The sequence below is a fragment of the Scomber japonicus genome, chromosome 2, assembly GCF_027409825.1.
Source record: "Scomber japonicus isolate fScoJap1 chromosome 2, fScoJap1.pri, whole genome shotgun sequence".
In the NCBI taxonomy this organism is placed as follows: domain Eukaryota; kingdom Metazoa; phylum Chordata; class Actinopteri; order Scombriformes; family Scombridae; genus Scomber; species Scomber japonicus.
In genome coordinates, this window is record NC_070579.1 from 23,326,669 (window position 1) to 23,353,498 (window position 26,830).

The 26,830-nt window shown below is 38.0% G+C and overlaps 3 protein-coding genes across 3 annotated transcripts; 2 read left to right on the plus strand and 1 right to left on the minus strand.

The window, feature by feature from the left end:
* Window positions 1-1,797: 1,797 nt before the first annotated feature.
* Window positions 1,798-7,772, plus strand: ap1m2 (adaptor related protein complex 1 subunit mu 2). The gene is made up of 12 exons (XM_053328953.1): window positions 1,798-1,959; window positions 3,552-3,708; window positions 3,903-3,970; window positions 4,147-4,277; window positions 4,378-4,525; window positions 4,908-5,034; window positions 5,156-5,298; window positions 6,151-6,222; window positions 6,420-6,578; window positions 6,698-6,823; window positions 7,183-7,258; window positions 7,418-7,772. Exons 1-12 carry the CDS (start codon window positions 1,918-1,920, stop codon window positions 7,441-7,443), a joined length of 1,275 nt encoding a protein of 424 aa, XP_053184928.1. The 5' UTR covers window positions 1,798-1,917; the 3' UTR covers window positions 7,444-7,772.
* A 406-nt stretch (window positions 7,773-8,178) lies between these two features.
* Window positions 8,179-11,466, plus strand: cdkn2d (cyclin-dependent kinase inhibitor 2D (p19, inhibits CDK4)). The gene is made up of 3 exons (XM_053329057.1): window positions 8,179-8,229; window positions 8,598-8,756; window positions 10,731-11,466. Exons 2-3 carry the CDS (start codon window positions 8,616-8,618, stop codon window positions 11,082-11,084), a joined length of 495 nt encoding a protein of 164 aa, XP_053185032.1. The 5' UTR covers window positions 8,179-8,229; window positions 8,598-8,615; the 3' UTR covers window positions 11,085-11,466.
* Window positions 11,467-20,169: 8,703 nt separating this feature from the next.
* si:zfos-323e3.4 (volume-regulated anion channel subunit LRRC8C) lies at window positions 20,170-24,246 on the minus strand. The gene is made up of 2 exons (XM_053328838.1): window positions 24,106-24,246; window positions 20,170-22,458 (listed from the first exon to the last, which is right to left on the minus strand). The coding sequence occupies exons 1-2, from the start codon at window positions 24,244-24,246 to the stop codon at window positions 20,170-20,172; spliced, it is 2,430 nt and encodes an 809-aa protein (XP_053184813.1).
* Between the last annotated feature and the right edge of the window lie 2,584 nt (window positions 24,247-26,830).

Genomic DNA, 26,830 nt, shown 5'->3' on the forward strand with positions numbered 1-26,830 from the left:
TTCCTACACATGGCTGATAAGAAGCAGACACAGGAATATGGTTGGAGGCTGGGATCTAGGGCATAATACCACACAGAGAGGCCCAAAGGCGGAGCTGGTAATACGTGGAGGTCTTGTAAAGCAAGATTTATGGCTTTAGAAATTTCCAAAGCATGTGATCAGTATTTCTGCAATTCTGCAGAGGTCAGAGACGTTATCAAACCAGAACACATATCAAAAAGCACATTTAACAGTAACAGTCATCAAATCCTCTTTAATAAGACCTAAAAGGTGTATACTGCAGCTTATTATCCATGTATTTCATTGTATTCCCACATATATTCAAAGTAGAGAGAGCATTAGAGTAGCAGAGAATAGCATCAACTAAAATAAATCAATAAATAAATCTTAAACAAAAGATAATACAATTTCACTTTTTCTTTTTTTCTTTCTTTTTAAAAAATAAATAAATTACGAAACAACTCAATGTCCATAAACACAAAGTGCCATGTTAGATGTTCAATACACCATTCACCCCTTAAACAGAAGTGCATCTCTTTGGCTTTAAACAATGTTATAATCTTTGCTTATATACAATAATATAATTTTATATACTATATAATATTCCTTCCTTTGTTTCATGTTTTCTACTATTCAGAGTGGCTCATTACATGTACTGTGTACTCCTTGTTACTGCTAACTCCCACTGTCAACACTGCAGCTGTGTATGATGGAGTCAAGAATAAAGCACCACACCAGGGGATTGAGCCATGGTCCTTGCTGTCTGGTGGATGAGTGTTTTTTTCCCTCTGTGACACCCAGGTAGCTCAATTAGGGTGCTACTGTTACTGACTTGACTAAATGCACTTTGCAATTCTTTAGCTCAGGCTGAACTGATATAAATGTGTATCCTAAGTTTATGAAATAACATAAGCATCTGCTTTTATGAGGGTATATTATGCACCTCATAAGTGCAATATACTTTTTAGTGTCATTTCAATGCAAAACAGACCAACAGGGACACTCAAGGACATTTACGACTGAGAGATAAGTTAACTTTACATGGTCTTCGACAGGATGCATGAATGTGCAGCCATCATTTCAAACACTTACTTGTACCTCATTATAAGCCAGTAAACTGGAGCAGCTACGTAGACAGTGAAGGGGTGACTTCCTTGTTGGTGGACAATGTTTATATTATGGAAAAAATACATTTTACACATACACTTTATTTAACTGTAGAGTCTCTGGTTTGCAGACAGCTTACACAGCTTTCACAGCTTTTTATCAAAAAGACAGTTAAAAAAAACAAAAAAAAAAACAATGATGTACATACTTTTTTTTTGTCCACACTGTGAGAAATAATATCTAATTCATTAACTAGGCACTTTCTGGATCACAAAGCGTCGCACACTCTATATAGTTCACTTTTATTGCCAATGCCATATGCTGAATCACTTGAGAAGGAAGTTTGAGGTTAAAGCTTAAGGGTTGTGTTAACTGTTTAAGTTGTATTTTTTTTTTACATTTTTCTCTTAAATGTTCCCATTTAAGAGAAAAAGCAAGATAAACTCTGTAGCTACAAATCAAAGATGGACCAACAACATCAACATGATCCAAAGGTCATGCAGCTCAGTTTCGCCCTGGTTTAATTTGTGTGTCTGTAGCTCCCTCTGGCGGACAAATAGGACGGCACATCTTCCACCTCCTCTTGTGCTCAGGTGAGGGCAACTCTGGTGAATGTTTCACCTGGTGTGATGACGTCACGGCACCTTCAGGAAAAGAAACGCTGGAGTCCATGATCACCTTAGGCTGTAGCATGTCTTCCGTCTGGATGGCGAAGCGATATTGAAAGCAGTTAAGACTTGAGTTCAACTTTTAAACTGAGTTTGTGTGTTTGTGTTTAAGTGCGCTTTATTGATCCTGTGGGTAAACACAATGTCTGCCTCCGCTATATTTGTGCTGGATCTGAAGGGGAAGGTAGGATCACCACTACTACTTCACAACACTGGTCAACATTTATGTGACTGTATATGGCTTTATTTCAGCGATAGTTTATCAAATCGCAAAAACTGCTTCCCCTTTTACACTGTTCATGTGAAGTTTTTAACTGTTGCTTTAACTTGTTAAACATGAATAGCCTCTGCGTCGTTAAAAATTCATTAAGAGTTTGCGCAGACTCATTCATTGGCCTTTATTCCCATTACTTCCGGATACAGGTCTTTCAGTGGAAATACAGGTTTCAGCCTCTAATAACGACATGCCACTAAACAGTGAAAGTGACCAACCGTGTCGCTGCACCTGTACACCTGTCTGTAGCCTTCAGTCATGGTATTTTATCTTGTTGACACACTGCATGACAAAATCATCCTCCTCTTTCTAAACAGAAAATGTAACCTGACACACGGGTCAGTGCTGCAGAGAAAAGAGAAGCACACATGGTTTCAGATGTCCTGTGTGTGATCTGTATAGTAACACATCATGAGCCCTTTTCATTTGACCTGATGTAGGCAACATGCTGTTTTTAAAACTCACAGTGGGATATAATCTGAGGTTGTCAGGTTTGACCAGTTTTGCATCTCTCTTATCTTTCAGTTGTAATTGAGCACATCATTGTTTTTCAAGTGAAGAGAGTATGGAAACTACCAGGAGTTTGTGACAGAACTGGTTCCCCTCTTAGTTGTGTAATTACTATTATTGTAAATCAGAAGGTATCCTAAGCAACCTATATTTAATTTTCACAAAATTATTGCCCCACTGAAATATTTAAGTTAATTGTATCAAAGCTCACCTGCCTCTCTTTATACATCTCTTTTTTGCATGTGATAAAGATAACATAGAATCACCATCAGAATTAAAACAATATAATTGAATTAATTGACATTGTCAGCCATGAGAAAATGAATTGGAAAACATTTTGTTGCTAGTGATTTTTAAGCCAAAATTTTTAAAATTGACTTCCTCTAGCTCCCCAAACTCCGATATTTGCAGGCTTGTTAAGTCTTTCATGACAGTAAACAAAATACCTTCATGGTTTTGTATTGAAAAACAAGCGATTTGAGACCTGGGAACTTGTTTTTATTGGCCAACCTGGGAGAATAATGGTCAGATTAATCATTAGATGCAGCCCTACTTAATTGCATATTGTGATTGATAATGATGATAATAAAGAAACGACTGCAAGCTCCTTTTTAAAAAAAAGATCCATATCTGAAGCTGTTTACTGTCATGGCTACAACTGTTGTGTTTAGAATCAGCTTTATTGGCCAAGCATGTAAACACATACAAAGAAAAAACTTTTTTTAAATGTAATTCCTTCCAAAGTCTTCACTACAAATATTATGAGTCTGGACAGACATGGATGTAAACTGCAACTTAACTGGTTGGTGGAGGATCACAATTGCTAAATGATATTAGTTTCTGTTTTAGTCCCTTTATTTTCATTTTACACACCACTAATGGTTAGAAATCTGTACTATAAAGGTAGTATTCTCTTCTGTGACCAGTAACAACCATAGTCAGTTGAACATAGGCTTGTCTAATAACCATGTGATGTTTCTTTCCCTGCGAAGGTGTTGATATGTCGGAACTACAAAGGCGATGTGGACATGGCGGAGATTGACCACTTCATGCCTTTACTCATGCAACATGAAGAGGAAGGCCTTGTCAGTCCTGTAATGTCACATGGCAGTGTTCACTTCATGTGGATCAAACACAGCAACCTGTACTGTATCCTTATACTGGACGTCGTGGTCACACACTAATTAATGAGGCCAGAATCGTTATGTACATGTAATAAGCTAAAAAATGAATCCTATGAGTTCAATTTAGGGTTAAAATGTACTGAAGTGAACAGTAATTGTTATTTTAACTGTAACAACACATGAATGTGTACATTTCTCCCTAACCTGACTTCTGCACAGTGGTTGCCATCACAAACAAGAACTCCAATGCCTCCCTTGTGTACTCATTTCTCTACAAAGTAGTCGAAGTATGTGCAATTACACACAGTGGTGATTCACAATTCAAGTTTCCAAAGAAAAACAGTGTTTATATGAAGAGCCAATGGAACATAGCACTCAAAGATACCAATAATCCAAAGTGAAAATTGGCAGTTACTCAGAGCCAGAAAAGATAAGGCTGATGTCTGTTGTGCGTATCATGCAGGTGTTCACAGAGTACTTCAAAGAGCTGGAGGAGGAGAGCATTCAGGATAATTTTGTGGTTGTGTACGAGCTACTGGATGAGCTGATGGACTTTGGATTCCCTCAGACTACTGACAGCAAGATCCTGCAGGAGTGAGACATGCACACATGCACATAGATAAAGTATCTACAGTGTATATGAGAGCAGTGTTGCATCACAGCAGGTTACTTCATATCACATCCTCTCCTGCAGATACATTACTCAGGAAGGGGCCAAGCTTGAAGTGGCAAAGAGCAAGGTGCCCACAACAGTCACCAACGCCGTCTCCTGGAGGTCTGAGGGTATCAAATACAAGAAGAACGAGGTCTTTATTGATGTCATCGAGTCCATCAACGTACTGGTACGATGGCATTTTGCATACTTGATATGTAATAGAATAGATGGTACATTTGTGGTGTCACCAAATTCCTGAATTAATTCTAAAATGTGTTATTATTTACAATTGGAGCTAATTCTGTAATGCGTAAAACATCACAATTGACCAGGTAGTGTGAGATTTTTTTTGTAAAGCAGGTAAATATGATAGTATAGTATTCAGTATATTAGTAAGCACTGTAACATTGTAACACTTGGTCCTATAGCTGCTTCTTAACTTACAACTTATTGTAGTAGGTAGTTAAATGTTATACTATATTTTATGGTATAGTTTAGGGGTAGGGTTTCTCTGCTTAATACTTGATTTAATTGACTGATTTATTCACCTCCCTGTGTGGTTTGTTCAGGTGAATGCTAACGGCAGTGTGATGAGCAGTGACATTGTCGGTAGCATCAAGTTGAAGACTATGTTGTCTGGGATGCCTGAACTGCGGCTGGGCCTCAACGATCGAGTGCTCTTTGCCCTCACTGGACGTACATATGCAGTCTCTTTTCATCCCTATTATCAATCCAGTTACTTAGATGGATATGCACCAAATCTGTCTGTGTTAGTTTTGACAAGAAACTGACGTTGTTTGTGTTGTTATGTGTTCAGGTGACAAGGGGAAGACAGTGGTGATGGAGGATGTGAAGTTCCACCAGTGCGTTCGTCTCTCGCGCTTTGACAGTGACCGAACGATCTCCTTCATCCCTCCAGATGGGGAATCTGAACTCATGTCCTACCGCATCAACACTCATGTTAGTCCAATTCAGTACCTTGTACAAATTCTACATAATAACTTGTATATAACCATGTGCCATGTGCCATAATAACCATGTGCCAATTAATGTCAAATAAAAGTATGATAGGTCTGGTGAACCAAAATTAGGTGCTGGTCATGGCACACTATGACCAGCTCAAATTATTGAATCATATTACCATTGTTTCGATCACACCTTATCTTATTCAAGGCAAGTAAAACACAAGTGTCAGATACGGCCTTACTGCATTACCTGATGGCAGTCATCAGTGACATCATTAAAAGGTACACCTGAGCTCAAAACAAATAATTAGTGTTAATTAGAAACAAACCTTTGAAAAAATAAGTTAACAGTAATTTCTGAGATGAAACAAGAGAACTGTATCTCTTTGATTATGTCCCAAAACTGTTCAAATGTCTCAAAACCCCGGCACAAAGAATGAGGTCTATAAGTAAAGGGCTACATAGAATGACCAAATGATTTAAGTATTCAGTTTTTTTACTTTTTAAAGAAATGTCTAGATTGGAGCCCTCACTAAAAATGTAGATAAAATAGAAACAGAACAAAAGGACAATTCAATAAACCCGTCTGTACAAACCATATATAAACATATAATACAGTGAAAGCTATGATTGACTATTGCTCTTTATATATTTATGCCTCACATGAATATATATTACTTTTGATGGATGCTTTAAGCCAAAGTAACGTGTGTTCAATGAAGAAAGTTAGAATATGAATATCACTGCTTGTCCTACATACAGTATTGTCAACCTGTTATACTAATGGCAGAATCATATGCATATGTAACCTAAGACAGTATTTTTTATCCTGTTTTGATTGTTACAGGTTAAACCGCTGATATGGATCGAGTCAGTCATAGAGAAATTCTCTCACAGTCGAGTGGAAATCATGGTTAAGGTGATGAATTTTGTGTATTTTTAATTACAAAGGCAACAATCACTAGTACTGTATCACCAGTGATGCATGATTTTACCAAAAACTGTTAAAGCAAGAAAATCAGAATGAAATCAGCAAAAAATATTCCTGATGTGATTGCAACCTTGAACTGAGCCACATGGAGGCTAATTCAAGTTGTCTTCTGTTGTATTTTTTAGGCAAAGGGACAATTTAAAAAACAGTCTGTGGCAAATAATGTGGAGGTGAGGGTCCCTGTCCCCAGTGATGCTGACTCACCCAAGTTCAAAACCAGCACAGGAAATGCTAAATATGTGCCTGAGAAGAACCTGGTGGTGTGGACCATCAAGTCTTTCCCTGTAAGAGACTGAAAAATAAAAATGTTAACAGCTTTAGATTCAAATTACATTACTTTATATAATGGCTATTATTTCGGTTTATCTGTGTCTTTGTGTAATCCAACTGTCCATCTATTTAGGGAGGTAAAGAGTTTCTAATGAGGGCTCACTTTGGTCTGCCCAGTGTGGAGAAGGATGAGATGGAGGGCAAACCTCCCATAACTGTCAAATTTGAAATCCCATACTTCACAGTCTCAGGAATACAGGTATGTATGCACACAGGTTTATGTGTTTATGCTGTAAGTGTCAAATAAGGTTATTACCTGTGTTAGTATTAGTCCAGCTGCATGCAAAACACATTTTTACTGAATCTGAAACATGTCACAGCGTGTATATTATGTCAAAATGAGTATGGGTGATTAAAGCTTTACAATCACCTGAGATAATCACAGATTTGCATTGGGCGTTTGCAGTTTACAGCACGTGGACTGTCAAGTCAGGTCTCGTAAGACCTGATATTCTGTGTTTAGACTGGCAAATTAAACTAAAGATGATTTGAGGATACACATTATGTTTCTTGCCTCAACAAGTTGAGTGTCTTATGCAACTGACTCTTCTTCACTAGGTGCGATATATGAAGATCATAGAAAAAAGTGGTTACCAGGCATTACCGTGGGTCCGCTACATTACACAGAGTGGAGGTATGTAGTTAATTTTCCATTAGACCTCAAAATTACAAGACATACTGACTTTGGACATATGTGTACTGTTTAAGCAAGTGGTTCAATGCATGTGGCTATAGATACTAACTCACATTTTAATTTAATATTTGTCTTCACATTTGCTGTCTTTCAATTCAGATTACCAGCTGCGGACCAATGTGTAAAACCTGAGGGGATACTGTATATGACTTCCAGAGGAGCATCAAATGATCACTTTAATAACTGGACTGAATGAATGTCTTCAAATTTCACCTTCTCTATTTAAATGTCACTGATCTTGTTTTATGAAATATGTGTTGAACATGACTTGTGTTTTTTGATTAATAGACCATTGCTAATAATTAATAATAATTTAAATGTCTGATCCTATTATTACTTTTAAACAATTTTGTCAGTTTCTTGTATCCTTTTGTTGTTTATTCACAAGTTTGCACCACCTTATAAGTGAAGATTTTGTCTTGACATTGTAGTTATGCATTGTGCAATCACAGTCACTAAATTCCGCCCAAAATTAAAAACCTACACCCGCCTTTTTTCCACACTTGCGTCTGGAGATCTACTACTAAAAGGTCAGAAATGTGAATGAACTGCCTTTGATGACAACAACATATACGAATCGCCCGCTTTCTTCGCTACGCGCTCTGATTGGTCAGCCGCTGGTGTTGCCACGGTGATAGTGTAGTAACAGAGTTGTAGCTCCACCTCTTTAACCATATAAGGAAGAGCGACCGCCTCCAGGCGCACTGTGATTGGTCAACGCGTGTTCTGCCCAATGTTTGTAAATTGTAGTCAGGAGACGCCGCTGTGTAGATCTCAGCGCGCAAATGTATTTTCTAATGTTGATAAACCTTCCCTGCTTGGATATTATTTAAAAGTTACCGGTCTTTGGAGAGAGAGTGAGCGGGTTGGGACAGCTTGGCGACGTTGTGGATCTTGGTGAACCGATCAAGGTAAGGTAGGCTTCAAAGCGTTTGCCCTCCCGTTTTTAATGTTAGCAGCTAGCATGGGTGCTAACCGTCTGTGAGGTTCAGTTGACATAACATAGCTCTCGGTAGCAATTACACTTTGGTTTGAGGGAGCTTTGTTGATAAAACGTACTATTTGTTTAAACGACCTGATGCAACATTACGGTAACCGAGTCAGTTAATATGGCGTCAATGGGGAACTGAAGCTAGCCGGATGCTGTGGTAGTAGCAGCAGCAGCTAGCTGTAGCAGACGTTAATCTTCCTGAAAAAACAACGTCGTTTCTTCTCCCTTCATCTTGACGTTTACTCTGAGGTGCCCGTTGTTCACTGTTGTACATCTCCCACTGAACAGGCACAAAGGAAGACTATAATGGTCCTTAGTCAGATGGATGCCGGTAAAGCGTTGACGGCGGCAGCAGCCAAAGGGAGCACGACCGAGGTGCAGCGGATCCTGGAGGAGTGCAGGGTGCATCCTGACACTGTCAATGAATTTGGCAGGACTGCGCTACAGGTGAGGACTACTGATCCATACTCATCTGTGTATTCACTCAACACATACATATTCTGTATTATTCGGTTACAGACGCGTCTCCTCTTTCTCCTCCTCTTGGCACATACGGTACATAAACATTGTGTTATAACTCCCTGTGTTAAACGGGTAGGTTCACATTTGTTCAAGTCTGTCTTAAAACAACAATCAGGTGCCCAAATGAACACTGATACATGTTGTCTAGCTGTAATCATTCCTCCTGTTCATACTGGGTATTAGTATGATTCCTTCATAATGCACTTACAATGTAAATGATGGCAGACAAAATCCACAGTCCTCCTCCTGTGTAAAATGTATTAAAAAGTTTTCTGAAGCTAATATCAGCTGCCCAAATGATTCAAATCAAATAGAATATCTTTCAATGTTACAGTCTTTTTAAAACCAAAGTTCCTCTTTTTGTTACTGTACTTCCACCACAGCTCAACAGGAAAACACTCTGAGGAATCAAAAAAGAGGGAATTTAATGCTAAAAAGACTGTAAAAGTGACAGATACCCACATGATGTGACTAACTCAGACGGATGAAGCCTCATATAAGCTTCAGATAAACTTTTTAAATGCTTTTTTACACAACATGACTGTATGGACAGACTGTTGATATTGTCTGCATCACTTACATTGAAAGCACATTTGAAGAGGACCTTTAATATCTAGTATGAACAGCAGCAATGATCACAGTGAGGAAAACCTCTTTCACTATTCATATGGACACTTGACTGTTTAAGACATATTTGAACAAATGTGTAACCTGTCCTTTTAAGGCATAGTTAACAGTACAGTGCCTGATTGTCCCTGCAAACCAAGGAAACTCCAGCAAAATGAGAAACATTTAACTATTTGACTCATTGGAAATAAATGGCAAGAGGACATAGACATAGCTCAGTTTAGAAGGTTCAGTAATGCAGCCCTGGAATATTATCTTAACTTCATCAGGTTATAATGTTCAGATTTTGTTGTATCTGTTTTAGACATGATTCATTTTGGAGACTGCTGTTTGTAGTGCTGTTGAATAGCATTGCATAATTGTGAGAGGTGTTTCAATATTTTGTCTAGACTATATATCAATGAGGAACTAAATATTATTTACATTATGGAATTAGTGATTGATTAACCAATGTGACGCTCACTGAAAATACTGACTATAGCACTTTATATGATTTTATGTTGTTTGATGTTCTGTTTGTCCTTTTTTAATGATGCTGCTCCTCATGCCTTTTAAATTACCCCTGGGGGAGTGGGAGTGTTTTGAATTGAATTGAATTAAAACATCAGAAAATAGTGTCAAATGCCACAATCAATTTCCCAGGTCTCAAGTTTACTTCTATAAATTGTATTGTAACCAACACTCCAAAAGCCCAAATATATTTAACTTGCAATAAAATATTAATAACTTAAATGTTTAATTGATTATCAAAGTTGTTGCTGATTAAATTACTAATAGCTTCAGCTCTAGAAACACCTATAACACAAAAAAACTGTTGTTATATGTTCACATTATAGACAGCCGATTCATGGATTAGTTACCAACTATTGAATATTAGTAGTAGTAATAATAGTATTTTGATCTTGAATGAGTCGTTTGGAGTCATTTTTAAAGAAAACAATGTCCAAAATCTCACATTCCAGCTGCTGAGATGTGAATATTTCCTACTTTATTTAGTCATGTACGACAGACCATTTTCAGACTTTTTATGGACCCAAAGCTAATTGATAAATCAGGATAGTAAGCAAGACATGAATCTTTAAATAAAATGATCATGAGTTGCAGCCTTACATTATATCAACACCACAGACATTAACTGTATTTACTACCTAGATGATACTGAATATGGATTGAAGATACTCAGGCTGTAAAAAAAAAAAATCATTTCAATCCAGATGTTGAACATAATAAATTAATAAATGTGTTCTTGTCACATTTCCCGATATCTCTCAGGTAATGATGATGGGGAACTCCAAGATTGCAAGTATGCTGTTGGAAAAAGGAGCAGACCCCAACGTCCAGGACAAACACGGGATAGCGCCTGTCCATGATGCAGCCCGTACAGGATTCCTCGACACAGTGCAGGTTCTGGTGGAGTTCGGCGCTTCAGTAAACATCCCTGACCAGACCGGCACCTTGCCTATCCACATTGCCATCCGGGAAGGCCACCGGGATGTTGTGGAGTTCTTGGCACCGCGGTCCGACCTGAAGCACGCCAACGTCAGCGGTCAGACGGCGATAGACGTGGCCCGAGCTTCATGTGTGCCTGATATGATTGACTTGCTTTTCGCTCACATTCATAGTTAGTCCGACTTCTGGGTTCTGGGTGCCTTCGAGGTGACCTGAACTTCACACTTTTTGCTTCAAACCTGGTGACTTGAATTCATTGCTGTGTAAAGGATTATTTTTTTGTTAATAGTGGCTCAGCATTAATATGTGATACAGGACATATTGTCTTGGCAGCTTATTGTCAGTGGATGGGTGGCTATATACAGTAGACACCTCTTTTGCACAGTGCAATTTAGGCACCTTTATATACAAATATATATATCTGTTTTCCCTATTAATTGGGAGTGCACATTTGTAGATAGTTCCCCCAGTGTTTTGTAATTATTTCCATTGTGTAAGAATTGTAACAGTTGATACATTTTATGTTGTTTTTTTTTAATTTACAAAACTTGAAGTGGTGCACCCTGATTGCTTTGCATAGTTGTGTTTCTCTTAAGTAGATGTACTTAGAATTTGAATTTACTCTTATTTATTGTTGGAATAGGACTGAATATTCCCGTGACTTTGTAAATAGCAACATTTATTGTGACTTGTTGAAATGTTATTTATACAGATACTTTTAAAACAAAAGTGAAATTATTCACTTTACTATTTGAAGATGAAAGCACAAAATAAAGTGTTGAACTTGAAGATGTGAAGTCATAGTTTTGTTTCCAAATGGCAGAGGGCACTGATGTATAAAACATACAGCTAAAATGAGGTGAGTTTATCTATTTTTCACATGAATTTAATTTCTGACAGGATACAGATTAGAAACAGCAAGCAGATAATTATGTAGGGTTACACTGTAAAACTTTGGGATAGTGAGATGATTAACAGGATAAAAAGTATGCTAAAAACCTACCTCTGCTTTACTCTGATTTGTCAGGCTAGTTTATTCTGGTGATTTACTTAGTTTGACCTCCTTCAGGCTTAAAATGTATATAATGGTGAAACTGCTCACACTTAAAATATGCAAGTCATCAGGGAAAATGGATGGAAACTTCTGTTTTCGAGAGATACACAGAATATCCTACTTACCCTACTGTAGTTGCCCTGCCTTTTTATTTTAAGTCTTGACAAACTCCACAGAGCGAACAAGAATAGCTCCATTACAATAAACTCAAATTAAATTATATAATATGATTTGTGCAGCTTTGGTGTAAGTGAAACCGATCTTTACTAAACCACATTAACAGCATTTTCCTTTACATACATAATGACCGTTTCCTTTAAGAGACAAATCTTTTAGGTCATTGTTTACTATATTACATGCATACTCAAGTATCCGCCACTTCCCCAAGGTGATACATCAAGGGCATTTCTAATGACTCCACACTGGTATGCAGTGCACAGTGAAAACCCTCTGAAAGGTCACACAGATAGCTCGATTGAAACTCAAAATGAATGAGGGCCCTGTTTTGTCGAGGCTTGTAGGTAACGGTGGCACAGTTTGCTAATGTTTGTGCTCAGGGCTCTCGTGGTACAATGGGTATTTTGTTTGCTTGTGTGCCACGAGCCAACTTCTCAAGCAGAGAAAGGAGATACAGTTCAGTTGACTGTGTGGAGGGAGGCCCATGATGTCACAGAGAGACCGTGTACATATGTTACGGTGCTGTTACATGTGCTTATGTGTATTTCTCACAGTAACAACATATCTCTCCAGGAACACATTCAAGTGCTCTGAAACGTTACTCTTAAACCATATTTTGTTGCTTCATTTATGAATTTATTTGACAGGAGAATTGAGCTTTCTGTGTGATTTCAACAGTGGTGTCAAATTACTATAGTACTTTATACCTAATTATATTTTACTTTTTACTCCACTGTACACAAAATATATGAAACATACATACAACATATGAAATATATATGATTTGTTCTGATACATTAAACTACACAGCAAAAGAGGAAGTAGTTAAAAGTAGCTTCAATTACAACATGAAAATATACAATAATGCAACAGTAATAATGGTGCCACTTTACTCTAAATTCATTATAAGTATTTACAAGCAGTATATAAACAGTTAATAAATGGTTTATAACACACTGTAATGAAGTTGTAAGCAGATAAGAATTTATTGATACTTATCGACAACTATAACATCCAGAAGTGGAGGCTGGTATGTAAAACAACATTGTAACACTATAATATGTCTTCATAGGAGAAGTTATAATTATTGATATATACTGTACAATAATAAATACTTTAAAACGTCCCTATATTTGTCTACTACTATATTGTAGTGTGTTATAAACCATGTAATAAACATTTAGATGCTGCTTATAAATGCCAAACCAGGGACTTAAAGTGTCACTAAAAATAATACAGCACTCACAAGACTCATGAAAACTTTTACTTTTGATACTTCAAGTACATTTTGATGATAATACTAATATACTTTTCCTGTCTTTTTAAAACTTTATTGAACATCTATCTCAATTAATCAAATTTCAAGTCTTATAGATGCTACAGTGATGACTAATGGTCAAAATGATAAATAATGGTAATGCAAAAAAAAGAAAGAAAAAATGGGTTAGAAAAACACACAAATAATAATTTCCAAATACAGTGAAGCCCAAAAGCCCAATAAGTATTTGTGCATCTATGTGCATTTATTCACATAGATGAGACTGAAGGCAAAGTCTGTTTTGTTTTATTGCTCCTCACATGATGATTTAATGTCTGCACTATTTAGTAAAATGTCTTTAACTTCTAATTAATGTTTCTAGATGATTATTTTAAGAAACGTTGTGCTGTGTTTCAGGAAGAAAACCTTTTGTTCGGCTTATTTTATTAGTAGAAGATGGTGGAACAACAGAAGACATTTCTTGGCTTTTTTGATAGTTACATAAATAACTATACAAATATACTTTTACAATTTTTTTTTAGAATTTACTGTGTGGTTTTGCTATTTTAACTTTAATAGAGTATATGAATACTTCTTCCATCACCAGATTTAAAAGCCTTACTCCGCATTCACGTTTTCTCCTCTGTTTTGAATTTATATCCATCCATACATGGGCACCTGCTTGGAGCCGCAGGCTAACCTTTTCCACTTGAATAACTTTACTGTAGTCGTTGGAGGTAAAATGCATCTCTCAAGGCTACTTCAGCAGTCAGAGGAGAGAAAAGAGATATGAATGTTCCCCACCCATATTTTCCCAGCCAGTTTTGAAACAGTCAACCTTCTGGTCAGCAGTCTGCTTCTCTTTCTTTGGTGCTACCACACCCTCATCTTGTGTAATAAAGACACACAACCACAAACAATGCTTTAATCCTCACACAGTATCAACTCAATCAGTCACAAAGCAGTTATAAACATGAGAGCAAAAAAAGCAGCGTCAGACAGGGATGTATCCAACCACTAGGTAGAGCTGCCTGACTTTGCTGAGCAGCAGTGTGAGAGTACTGCTGGATGTGTAAACACTCCTTGAATAAACACCGTTGTGGTTCGTTTGTTCTGCAGGTTGGGTAAGTTAGAACTTTGCAAGCAACAAGAAATAGTGGGTGTGGACAAGAAAAAACAGCGTCAGCCGATTACTCATGTAGCCAAGCATACACAAACAGAGATGTTTGGAGTACATGATGATGACAAGATGGGGGGGGGCGGGGGGGATTAGAGTCAAGTGTCTGATGGCAGAACTGTTCCTCCTTTTTGAGAAAATATGACAAAGGGATTAACTGTCTAACATGCCCGTCTGTTTGAATGTATGTAATTGGAGACTTTTTCATCCCTTTTTTGGGGGAATTTTCTCTTCAGATAGTAGACAGTGAAGAGACGACAGGAAATGAAGGGAGAGAGGCGGGGGATGACATGCAACAATGGCCACCGCCAAAACCTCCATTAATGTCTTATACTGCTCAGCCACAAGGACAAATAAGGGTCATTAATATTTTGCGACTGTAGGCATATTTTGTACATGTGTGAAAAGGTTTTTGTGCACACATACCATTGGCACAGTGTGTAAAAAGTTTTTGTAGCTCTTGATATATTTTGTGTATGTGTAATTAGAATTTGTGCAGGGATATTTTCAACATTATGTTTCACAAAGTCTGAGAGATAGACACACATTTTCTACCTGTGTATGCAACACTGACCCTGTTTTTTATGACTGGACCAGTAGTTTCAGTCTGTCCAACCTGAATTTTAAGATGGATAACAGTGCAGCTTTTCCCAATTGTACTTTAGGATGTGTAGAAAATAATGGTAAACATTTAATGTGTTGTGTATTAAGCTTGCAGTTACTGTAGTGTGCTGTTATTGTACAGAACACAATTATCCAAATGTATATTTTCAAGTTCAGGTAGGCAGCTTTATGTACCCAGAATAGCACAATAACCTAGCTTTGGGATGTTAGCCAGTGTCTGCTAGTGTTACCAAAGTAGCAGCATCAATGCTGACGAGGAAGTTTTCAAGATGAATTCAAATAAATCACTTGGCTGCATTACATACTGTTGCTCTGCTTTTGCATTTTTGATTTTATAATGTAAGCATTGTTAGGCAAACCATTCAAATATACTTATGAAAACATTTCTCTGAGCAAGCTTTATCTTCAGATGGATCAGCAGCTGATATTATTGTATGACCATTATTTGTTGCGCTGCCACTGATAATGGTGAAGTTTTATTTCTAACATCTTTTTAATAGGAGCAATATCCGGTCTTCCTTTGTGCCAATAAGTAAATAACTCACTTTGTGTGAAGTTACTAAATACATCTGTGAGGAGCAGCGCTGTATTATCAGACATATCTGCAGCTTTGTGTGACCTCATAATAACACCCATTTGCTAGTAGACATGCATCATCGTTCTCATATTTCAAATACTGAAGGAGGCCAAAGATTTCAGCTCCATCCCAAAAGTTTAGAGTGAAGTGGTAATAAAATGAGTGGTATCAGGGCCTAGATCCAGAAGGCCAGATGATGAAAAGCAATTTGATTTGCATTCTTCTGTACCAGCCTTGATTACTCAGGAGCCATTGTAGACACAGATCAGCAGCATTGCATGAAAATGTGTCACTGACTCCACTGCTGTGCAAGGAGTGGTTGAGTCATACATACAACATATGAATATTGTTTGCCCAGTTAATCTATTTGGCAGTTCTGGTCAAACTGTCATTGCTGCTTCCTGAAAAGAGAAAAGTGATTCAAAGTATTTCAAAACCACTTTTCTTTTTTCTCTTGGCATATGAGGTCTAGTAAAAGTAGAAGTTAATGGCACAATGGTGTAACAAACAATTCACTATAATACCCTTTTTAAAACAAACAAACAAACAAACCAATAGCACAAGAAACTGCTTTCTGTGACACTCTGGATATCAGATTCTCCAAAAACAGCAATTTGGGATGACAAATCAGTGACCAGGACCCAGAGTTTCACACTGTCATGCAAATACAGTCAGTTATTCTCTGCTGTTCCTGGCACCTCAGCTATTACCTGGGTGTCATTCCTGATCCTCTGTGCAACACTCCTTCCTGGAATATGTGTGTTCATATGCAGCAGTGTTGGATTTGTCTCTAGTCCTTGGTTGTAGCATTTACTCTTCAATGCTGTATTTCTCTGCGTTTTTGACCTACACGCTGAGCAAGATCTTCAGCGCCAGGGTCATTGACACCATCTGCCCCAATTTTTCACAGCGCCTGCTATGCTCACACTCCCACCTTTCTCAAGAAACAGAATAAGATTAATATGCATGGTCTTCATAGGTGGGCACTCTGTTTTACATGATCATTAATAAGACTTTTTTTTTGGCAGCGTAACATGAACTCACTAATCAGATGAATGGCTGTCTAGGCATAAATGAGGAATAACAACATAATAAGAAATCTAACACTACAGAAACCCTACAGTCAATTTTAATTTAATACGTGTGATTGGCCCACTACTGCAGCAGCTACAACCTATACAGTTTGTGGTGATGAAGTAACGCACAGTGTATTTGATAAAGTTGGCAAATTAGTATGCCAAGATGCCACAAAAATGTTTGAAATAATGGCTATAGTACTGACCTGTGGCAGGATTATTTCAGGAAAGTTGAGGAATACGAGTAACATGTAAAAGCATATCATCAAACTTCAGGGTGGACAGCTACAAGGTGTTTGCAAGGCCAGTGTCATCATTACTGAAGGCCTGCAACCTAAAGATACACTACAGTAAATTCTGAAGCTTCTTAATTCTACAGTGTTAGACTTTCCTAAATCCACAAAATTGAAAATGCAAAGACGTGGGCCAGCATTGATGTTTATCTGTGTAATTATGGTACATGTTTTCATTATTGATTTGCCTTCAACTTGAAAAGTCACTTGGCAGCATTGATGCTTTTACTTTGATACATGCGCAGATAATCATTAACTTCCCTCAAAACATTTTACTGTTCTATTCTGGATACATAAAGCAGCCATCCTTAACTTGAAAATATACATTTGCACAACTGCAACTAACCATTATTATCTACAGCATCCTCAAGTACAATTAAACCCACCTGGGTTGTGGGAAAACCTGCACTGTCGTACATATTAAAATTCAGAACCTGCATGGGGATGAATGCAATACAACCAACTACCCTCTGATTGGACAGATTGACTCAGTGTTTGACAAATTAGGTTCAGCTGTAAAAACTGGGCAAAAATTCATTCTCGTAAATTGTAGCTTGTATCTTGATACACACAGGTAGGAAATGTGTGTGTCTATCTCCCAGATTTTGTGAAACCTCACTGTTGAAAATATTCCTGCACAAATTTTAGTTACACATATGCAAAATACAGTATTTCAACAGCTACAAAACATTTTGTGCAAATATGTGTGCACAAAACTCACAAAACATGCACAAAATACTTCTACAGCTGCAAAACTTTATTATACATTCACAAACCATTTAACATGTTCAAAATTGTAATGACTTTGATATTTTTCACTGTTCTCTGGTTTCTTGACCAAAACATTAATTGTTTAATTGAGAAAAAAATGGCAGATTAACAGTTAGTTAGGTGCAGTGCTGATGTCTTTCTACTGTGAAAAATAATGACACGTTCAAAAGAAAAAGGATTAAAACTTAGAGAATAGGTTAATATTTTTTTAAAGACTAAACTTATTAAACATATCCTAACCTGTCCTTGAAACTACAGTAGTTCTCCTTCATGGGTGTTTTAAAATAAAGTCATAAAATAGAGTCATAAAGTGGTAAAATAATATCAAACATTTCACAAGTTATAAACTTTGATACCATCTTTCTTCACATCGTACTGAAAATGAATGAATGATCTGAATGGTGAATCATTCTCTATGATATGCTTTGTAAACCATAAACTCCCACACTTAAATTCATGCTTCAACTCACATAATCAAGCTGCTGGCAATCACAGCATACAGGAAGTGAATCTTAACCGGACAGACTTCAGAACAAGAGAAACTGAACAGAAAAATGGCAGGAAGTAGCTGCCCATACTCATTTTCCTATTCAAATTCAAAAACTGCATTCAGATAACCAGGCCTGAAAACACGCTCCACAAGTATTTCACACTCAACTCAGCACACAAAGTAAAGATGTCAGCTCTGCCCCCTTAAGGCAACCCTCCTTCCAGCCAAGCCTTATTCACCATGACACAATCACATGGTTTCTGGTTAATACTTGACTGACACCAGTAGTGAAAATGGGGACAGAAAAAAAGAAAAAGGGAAATCATTGCCAGAGCATTTTGACATTAGCTTTACAATTTTGGCTCTGCATCTTTGGAAGTTTACACTGTTTCATCTCCCTCTGACCCTATTTATTCTACTCAAATCATACAGTCTATGACTCAAATCCATCTAAATAGTGCAAAACATGACAGAACCTTGTTCTTTTTATAGGCTTTGAGGTGTGTTGCAATATGGGCAGGTCTGAGTATTACTGAGGTATGTTCCTAAACATTGTATCCATGCATGCCAGAACATGACTACACTGCAGTTCAGACTGATAAAGTGGAAACCCGCTGCTGAGGAATACAGAGGAATGCGAGAAAAAAAAATCAGAATGAAAACAAGCGTGCATTTGTTTGTCGGAGTAAGAAGAAAATGTAGAAAGAAAAAGTAATAAAGTGAGACAGAGACTGAACTTACCCTAATTAAAAGCACCTAATGTACCCCTCATCCTAAAAGCAAAGAAGAGCAACTGCAATGACCTCCAATTTAGCAGTTTTAGGGTAATAAACACCATGTCTTAAGGGAACTATGCATCTTCTCATTGTCTGGAAGTATCATCCTAGGTTTCCCACATTTCACTGTAAATGTTTGATTGTTCTTATGAGGTAGTAAAAACAGAAGAAACAGAAGCAAAAGTTAATTTTCAAGGGAAGCTGCACATTTATAAAGAATGCGTAGGAAAGAAAAGAAGAGATCAGTGAGTCACCCATCACCACTGACATCACTGCACTCATCCAAAAGGCATTTTATTTTAAAGACAGTTTTATTTTTCTCTTCAGTTCATAATCCTATGTATGAATTCAGTCTTTTCTCCATTTGACTGCACATATAAACAGAGAGATGAACACCCATTATACTGCTACTGAAAGGCTTTTTCTCCATCCACTTGTTTGGTGCCTGAAAGGCAGCAACATGAGCCACTCAAGTGTGGGAAACAGTTCTCCATGCTCATGCTGTATAAACCTGTCCAACAGGATACAGCACTGATGAAAAAAAAAGAGTCTTGCCTCGTGCTCTGAAGAATCCACAAAATATTCAGTAAATAACAGCCTGAATGAAAAATGCTGGTCAATGACAATTTGAAGATCACGTTTTATATTTGTGAAAGCGTTTAGCCCTTTTTCTCATCCACAGAGTACTTTTGAAGTGAGACAGTATTTACAGGTCACTTAATATCATCCAAAACATTTAAAAAATGTATCATTCATATGCATACGAAACACACACAAAAAAGGTGCGACATTTTAGTTATCTTAGTGTGTGGTTATCCTTTTGTGTTTAGTTGATTTTGGTTAGTTTCTCCTTTGTTCTGTTTTGTATGAAATAGTCCCCTTAATGGCACTGATCAATCCTCTGTTAATATTTTCTTTCTCCGTGCAAGTCAAAATACCATGCTGCACTGAGAAAAGATTAGTCAATGACAGTCCTTCACTCTGCAAACTCACCCATTACTCAACCTGCTGCGTACATCTGATGGCAGCAGATCCAGCAGGTTGTCCTCTACTATCAGCCCATTGAGAGTCAGCAGGACACAGTCCACTATCTCCACTGGTAGAGACTCCAGACGGTTCCCTTTGATCTCTAGGCGAACCAGCTGAGCCAAGTTGGCCACTCTGGAGCTAAGGTACGACAAGCAGTTGTTTCCAAGAGCCAACGTCTTTAACCTTTTACAGGAGAACAGCTCCTCTGGCAGCATCTCTAAAGAGTTGAATGCAGCGGAGAAAAACTGGAGGCCCTGCAGGATGCCCACTTCAGGAGGAAGCGTGGTGATCTGGTTGTGGGAAACATCGAGGTGTCTGAGCTTGGTGCAGTAGAACAGTCGAGAGGGAAGTTTTCGCAGCTTGTTCCAGCTGATATCCAGTGTCTCCAGGGTGTGGAGCTTGCTGATGTGATCGGGGATGTAAGTGATTTTGTTGTGCCACAGTCGTAGTGTCACTAAACGCCGGCAGTGCTGTAGACTCAGAATCTCCTCCACAGTGGTAAGTTTGTTTTCTTTGAGGTCCAACTCCTGCAGATTGTTCAGGCTGAAGACAGCACTCGGGATGCGCTCCAAACCGCAGCCCACTAACTCCAGTGAGACTAGGTTGGTTAACTTCTTCAGGCTGCTGAAAGCTTGGAGCTTGCTGCCTTCATTATGGATGCACAAACGTTGCAACTGCGTTGCAACATCGGCAACGCTGGGTGGGATCTTTGTGAGGTTGGAGCGCAGAGTAAGGACTCTCAGCGCTTTAAGCTCTCGAAAGGAGTCTAGAGTGGCACCTCGGGACACTTCATTAGTTAATGGACCATTCAGATGTAACTCTTCTAGCCCATGCAAGCTGTACATCCACAAAGGCACCTCTTCTACACTTTCAAAAGCTACACACAGGACCTTTAAATTTTCCTTGAGATGGTTCAGGGCAGGCAGCTGGAGCTTTGCAGGACAGTACATCAGTGATAACTCCTGCAGAGACTCGAACTTTGCCACACTGGCTGAGATGGTGACATTTTTAACTTGCTCCAGTTTGAGTGATTGCACCTCAGGAATCTCAAAGATTGTGTCAGGAAGCCCCGGCAACATTGACAGGTGGAGCTCTAACCGGTCATTTGCATTCTTGGACAGACGAGTACGCAGCTTTTTGGCGGTCCACTCGTAGTTGAGGTTGAGCTGATGGAGACGGCTCTCACTGACCTCAGAGAGAAAGACAGCAAATCTTTTAGAATAAAGAGCATCATATTGGTCCACAAGGTGCAGGAGGAACGCAAAGTCATTCTTAACATCTGGTATGTCATTAATTCCAGTCTCCAGTCTGACTTGCTCGAAGGAGTACTCCTTCAGAGGTCGATGGAACAGCCAGTAGAGGGTATAGATACAAAGAAGTCCGTACACTCCCACAAAGCAGATATAGCAGTAGGCAAGCTTAGAGAAAAGATGGGCTTTATTGTGGTTGCAGCAATAGATATCAAAACCAGTCAGTTCAGGTGGAACCAAACAGCGCACCACTATCTCAATGTTTGGAACCAGTACTGCAGTGTAGATGATGATTAAAACAAACTTAAAGACTTTAATTGATGTTTGTTGCACATACATGATATACAAGAGGTCCGCCTCTTCTACATGAGTTCTGAACTTTTTCACCTTTTCAAACAAAGCCTTGGCCTGCTCGCCTTCCTTTTTATCCAACACAGAGGCAGCTGACTGAGGCTCTGGAATTTTCTTTTCTTGATTAGATTTGACAGAGGAGGATCGAAGAAGCCCTACAGTCTCCTCCTCCTCTCCTCGTTTATCTGTGGAGTCTTTTGACATGGTGTTCCTCCTCCAACTAACTAATTTCTCTTCTCCTCTTTCCTCAGAAACTTCACTCAAGGCCCTTGTGGTCCAGGGTGAATCAAAGCATTTCCCAAGGATGGTGACAAAGAGTTCAATTTTTGAGGATGTCCCAGGGAACTTGAACCAAAAACTGCTTGCTACCATGAAGATCATAGTGTGGATCACAACGAGGTAGGGGAAGTACTTTGCATACCAGTGCACAAATCTCTCATAGCAGTAGTGGTTGACAAACACGTACTGGTGGATGTCTAAGTTGTTCTTGCGACCAAACACCTCCCGCACGATGGGGCTCATGGGTTTGACCATCGTGTGCTCCCAAGTCTCATTCTCACCATAGGTACGGATGTGGCTGCAGTCAATTACCTCAGGTGTTGGGCTGGTGAAAGGACTGGGCAGGCACGCAATCTTGTCTTGGGTGAGCTGTGGAGAATGGATAAATGAATGAATTATTGGGGAAAGAGAGAAAGGACACTAAAATATCTATGTTATGTAATTGAAGGTATGCATGACAATAAAATCATCAGAGCCACATTAACAATGAACTCATCATACTACAAGTATTGTGCATGTATACAAATCCTAATATATCATATCCCTCTGTGCCGTAGACCTCCATTGTTGTCCAAAAACTACTAAAAACACACCAATGAGCCACACCCTTGCACTGGATAACATTTTCCTTCACACTTTTCAGTCTCATGGAGAGCTTACTTGTAAACCACATGCTACACATGCGCAGGAAAACAGTTCCCTTTAGAGTTTGGAGTCTTTGGAGCCATTTCTAAACAAATGAAAGTGCCTAAACTCTTTGTGGTGAAGGACAATGTCACCCAGTGCAGTGGTCTGGCTCACAACAACAACAGAGATCTACAACATAGATGAATGAAGATATATCAGGCTTTGGTCACATACAGTATGCTACTTGTAAGAAGTATCAGTTTATTGTTGGTTTTGTTCTGCATGAGATTTGTTGACAATAAGAAAGATATACAAAATTGGCAGTCTTATTCTTTAAATCAGTTAAAAGAAAATGAAATAAATATACTGAAATTCCAACATTAACATATCTTTCCTACAGTTTGAATGCATTTATATAGATATGTGACCAATTAAAAGAAAAACATCAGTAAACAAGTGGAGAAACACAACAAATGAAAATGATATGAATCATACTTTATGACCTCAACAGTCACCAGATCTCTATTTTGTATCTGATGAAATGCTCTATTTGATCCAATACAAACCCAAAAAATGATCACCCAGACAGCTATTCAGGGTCTTTCAGCTAATTGATTGGGATTTTTGCCAGCATAAAACAGCAGACAGACAGAGTGAGCGGATAGCTGGTGCTCACAGTGGAGCATTTAGAAGCTGAAGAGTCGAATATAAATATATATACTGTAAGTTGATCATATGTCAGTGCTGTGTTTATGGCATGTGCTGTCATACAGCTTAATCAATAACTTTTTCCTCTTCTTTCTTCCTAACAACCTGTCGTACCTGTAGACAGTAGTTAAGACAGCAGCTGCCTCAAGACCCAATGTACTGCTTTTCTGCTTCATCTTTACTCCATGCTGTTTCTTTGTAATCATGTCATGTATGTCTGTATATTAAATTGTACTAATATGAAGATATGAACACATACACCTTTCCCACAACCATCCTATCAACAGTGGTCAAACAAAGAAAAAAACCCCACTGATTACATATTCATTTCTTTGCTTGTCTTCTGAGCTATTTTAACATAACACAGAAATGATAATCAGGTGCTGAGAGACACATTAAGCAGCAGGTTAGCCAGATGAATCCCTGTTTAAGTGGGTCAAGAGGCACAAGTTAGTTCAGTTATACAATTTGTGTTTTTGTCTGGCTTGGAGGTCAGATAACACAGGAATGTCTGTAAGACTTGGGGACAACATATTCTGTTATTGTGATGCATTTTTTAATTCTCCTTGGGAAGGTTAGGTTAGAAATAATCATTTTGTTAAATCTGTGTCCACCCACAGGCTAACATTTAAGGATTTAAGAGCTCATGATCATAAAGTGGCTGGTTTGTAGGCGCCTCACCTGCAAGGTGCACCCAAAGACTCCAATCATAAGCATAGCAACGCACAGGTACTCTGAGAAAACATCCCACCACGGCTTCAGGACCCGATATTGTGAGGACTGCTCTGTGCCAAGGTTTCTGAATTCACCCAGTGGGATCATCCTGGCGACTGCTCCACACTGATGAAAGAAAAGAGTAAATGTGAACAAGAGAAGACTGAGGCTAAAATAGGCTTTCAACACAGAGTGATCTCTGGAGAACATCTTGTTAAAAGGTTTTATAGTTATATGACAAAAAAGACACATGACGCACCAACAGAATGTATCACAGGAAGTGAATATTTAGGTTCATTAGTGAATGAATGAATGAACAACCTCTCCCTGTTGTGGAGGTGGGTGCAAAGTGGAGGAACTCGTTTGGCAACAATGTCTGACAACAAAAAGTATCTGTTTCAGGACTGGGTTGAGATCACTTGTTTTTTTTACATTTAAGTTTAGTAGATTATTTATATATAAACCTAAACCCTTTTAATTATACTACAACATTCAAAATACAGATGACTTAATTCCTAGTGTGATCTGTTTAAAAGTGACATTTAACACGAGTTAACAAGCAGCAAAGTTTCAGTGTGATTTTCATTTGTATTTCTAAAAAGTATTTCTGTGATTAACAGAGACATTTCAGCATCAAAGTCACAAAGGATTTCATATTATTGGAAAATTACAAAGCTGTGCAGTCACATTTTCAAAGCCTCTGACTCTGAATAAGTTTTAATTTGTCACTAAAAGTTTCAGTTTTTGCCGCAAAGTTCAGGTGAATTTCACTTACCTGCGTCTAAAGGAGGATCCACTGGTGTCCGGTGGGACTCGACAGCCTTCTTTCATGTTAAAACACACAGCACACCGGTGTTAAGCTGGCAGGAAACAGCATATCCGGCCAGGACTTTCAAAGTAAAAACTCCTCAGTGACTCAAGCTCACATATGAACTTTACAAAGGACAGAAATGAAACAAGGATCCTGCAGGATTTAAGGGCCTTATTACTAAATTAATACATTTTCACATTCACAGTCTATCATTTCAGTGCTGCCACTGCACATTTTTGTCCTTCAAGAACTAAAAACAAGTTTGAAAAGTAAGCTTTTTTTCATTTCTTAATTAATCATTTAATTTTGCTTATAATTTGTTACTCTGTAAAAAGAAAATATGTTTAAAATAAGTATAGATAGAAGACAACTGAATAAAGATATGTGACGATCACTCATATATCATGTAGCTGACTGTTGATTAATGTTATAATGTATTTTGTTTATTTTCAAAGTGATTATATGATGTAAATGAATTTTTTTTAAAAGTTCTTGTGTTTCATGGTCCATTAAAAAGGGCTGTGGGTTTTAATGGACTATATTGATTTATATTGCAGTAAAACAATTCAATACGTTAACAAATAAATAAAAAAGGTTGCCTCTAGTCTTCTTGTGGCCATTTCTGCCAACACAAATACAAAAAACTATTGTGTGGATGACTACACCTTTGATTATATCCCAATGTAAGTTTTCCCCAGTCCGAGTTGAGGAGCTGTTGATCTGATATCTGAACACAAATATATTGAAGTTAGGAGACGGTGCATGCTATAAGGGCACTTTAAAGTTATTATCCATCCACATGTTTCCAGTATCAAATGCTATTTTGACATTGATTTTTCTCCCTCTTTATCTCATGAAGTAATACTGTCTTACTGGTATACATAGTTAAGGTTTGTTGAGGGTCTAATGTTTTGGGTGACATATTGTTGGCCTGGAGAATTTACGGATTAAGGCTGATTACATCAATAGTCTTATCTAAAGAAGTAGAGTGTACAACTCCATCTGAAATCTGAAAATTGTCAGATGGTGAATCGTTTCCTGTGGTTGTTACTGCAGCTCAGTATTTTTCACTTGAACTCTTTCCTGTCGAGCACCACTGTGGCCTTTCTGTTTGGCAGGATTTTGCCCTTAAGCCTCTATAATCAGGGAAGTTTTCCTCTTGGATAATTTAATAATGGCCTGTCACATCCACCTGCCGGGCTCAGTAAGGAAATGAGATGTGTTGGCAGATATCTTGGGTGGTCCATTAAATACGTGGCATCGCTTGCCACCTTCTTTTGAAATTAACAAACTTTAAACTTGTGACTTTTGACTTGAATCTGTGACACTCAGTTGTTGTTATGCAATACTATGACAGTAAACAGGTAATGGTTATGTTCAGTATAAAAGGGTTTCAGCCCCCTCCAGTGGCCACTGCTGCTGTAAACCTAAATGTATGACTCAAATGTCTGGACACAAACCACATTGGGTAGACGTTTAACATAAAAATATACATTCCTGAGGTTATTGGCTGAATGAAAATAAGAACTAACAACTGAAAATCATTACATGACTAGAGCATTACAATAAACATATATTTTACTTTACAATGTATTATTGTACAGGGTGTTTTGCTGGAAAAACATTTACAAAGCAGACTTTAAATAACCTAATTTCCATTCCAACTACTGACAGACAAAAAAAGAAAAAATCCCTTTCGAAGTGAAGCAAATTTTTACAGACATCCAAAATTAGCATTAACAGGCATTCCTACTTAGTTACAATGCATGCTAGTTATTCAAAACAACACCAGAGTCCAATTCAATACAAAGCTGATGTCAGTTTAGAGGAACAAGAAACCAAAGGATTTAAACAAATAAATAAAAAAGTGAGCTCTTAAAT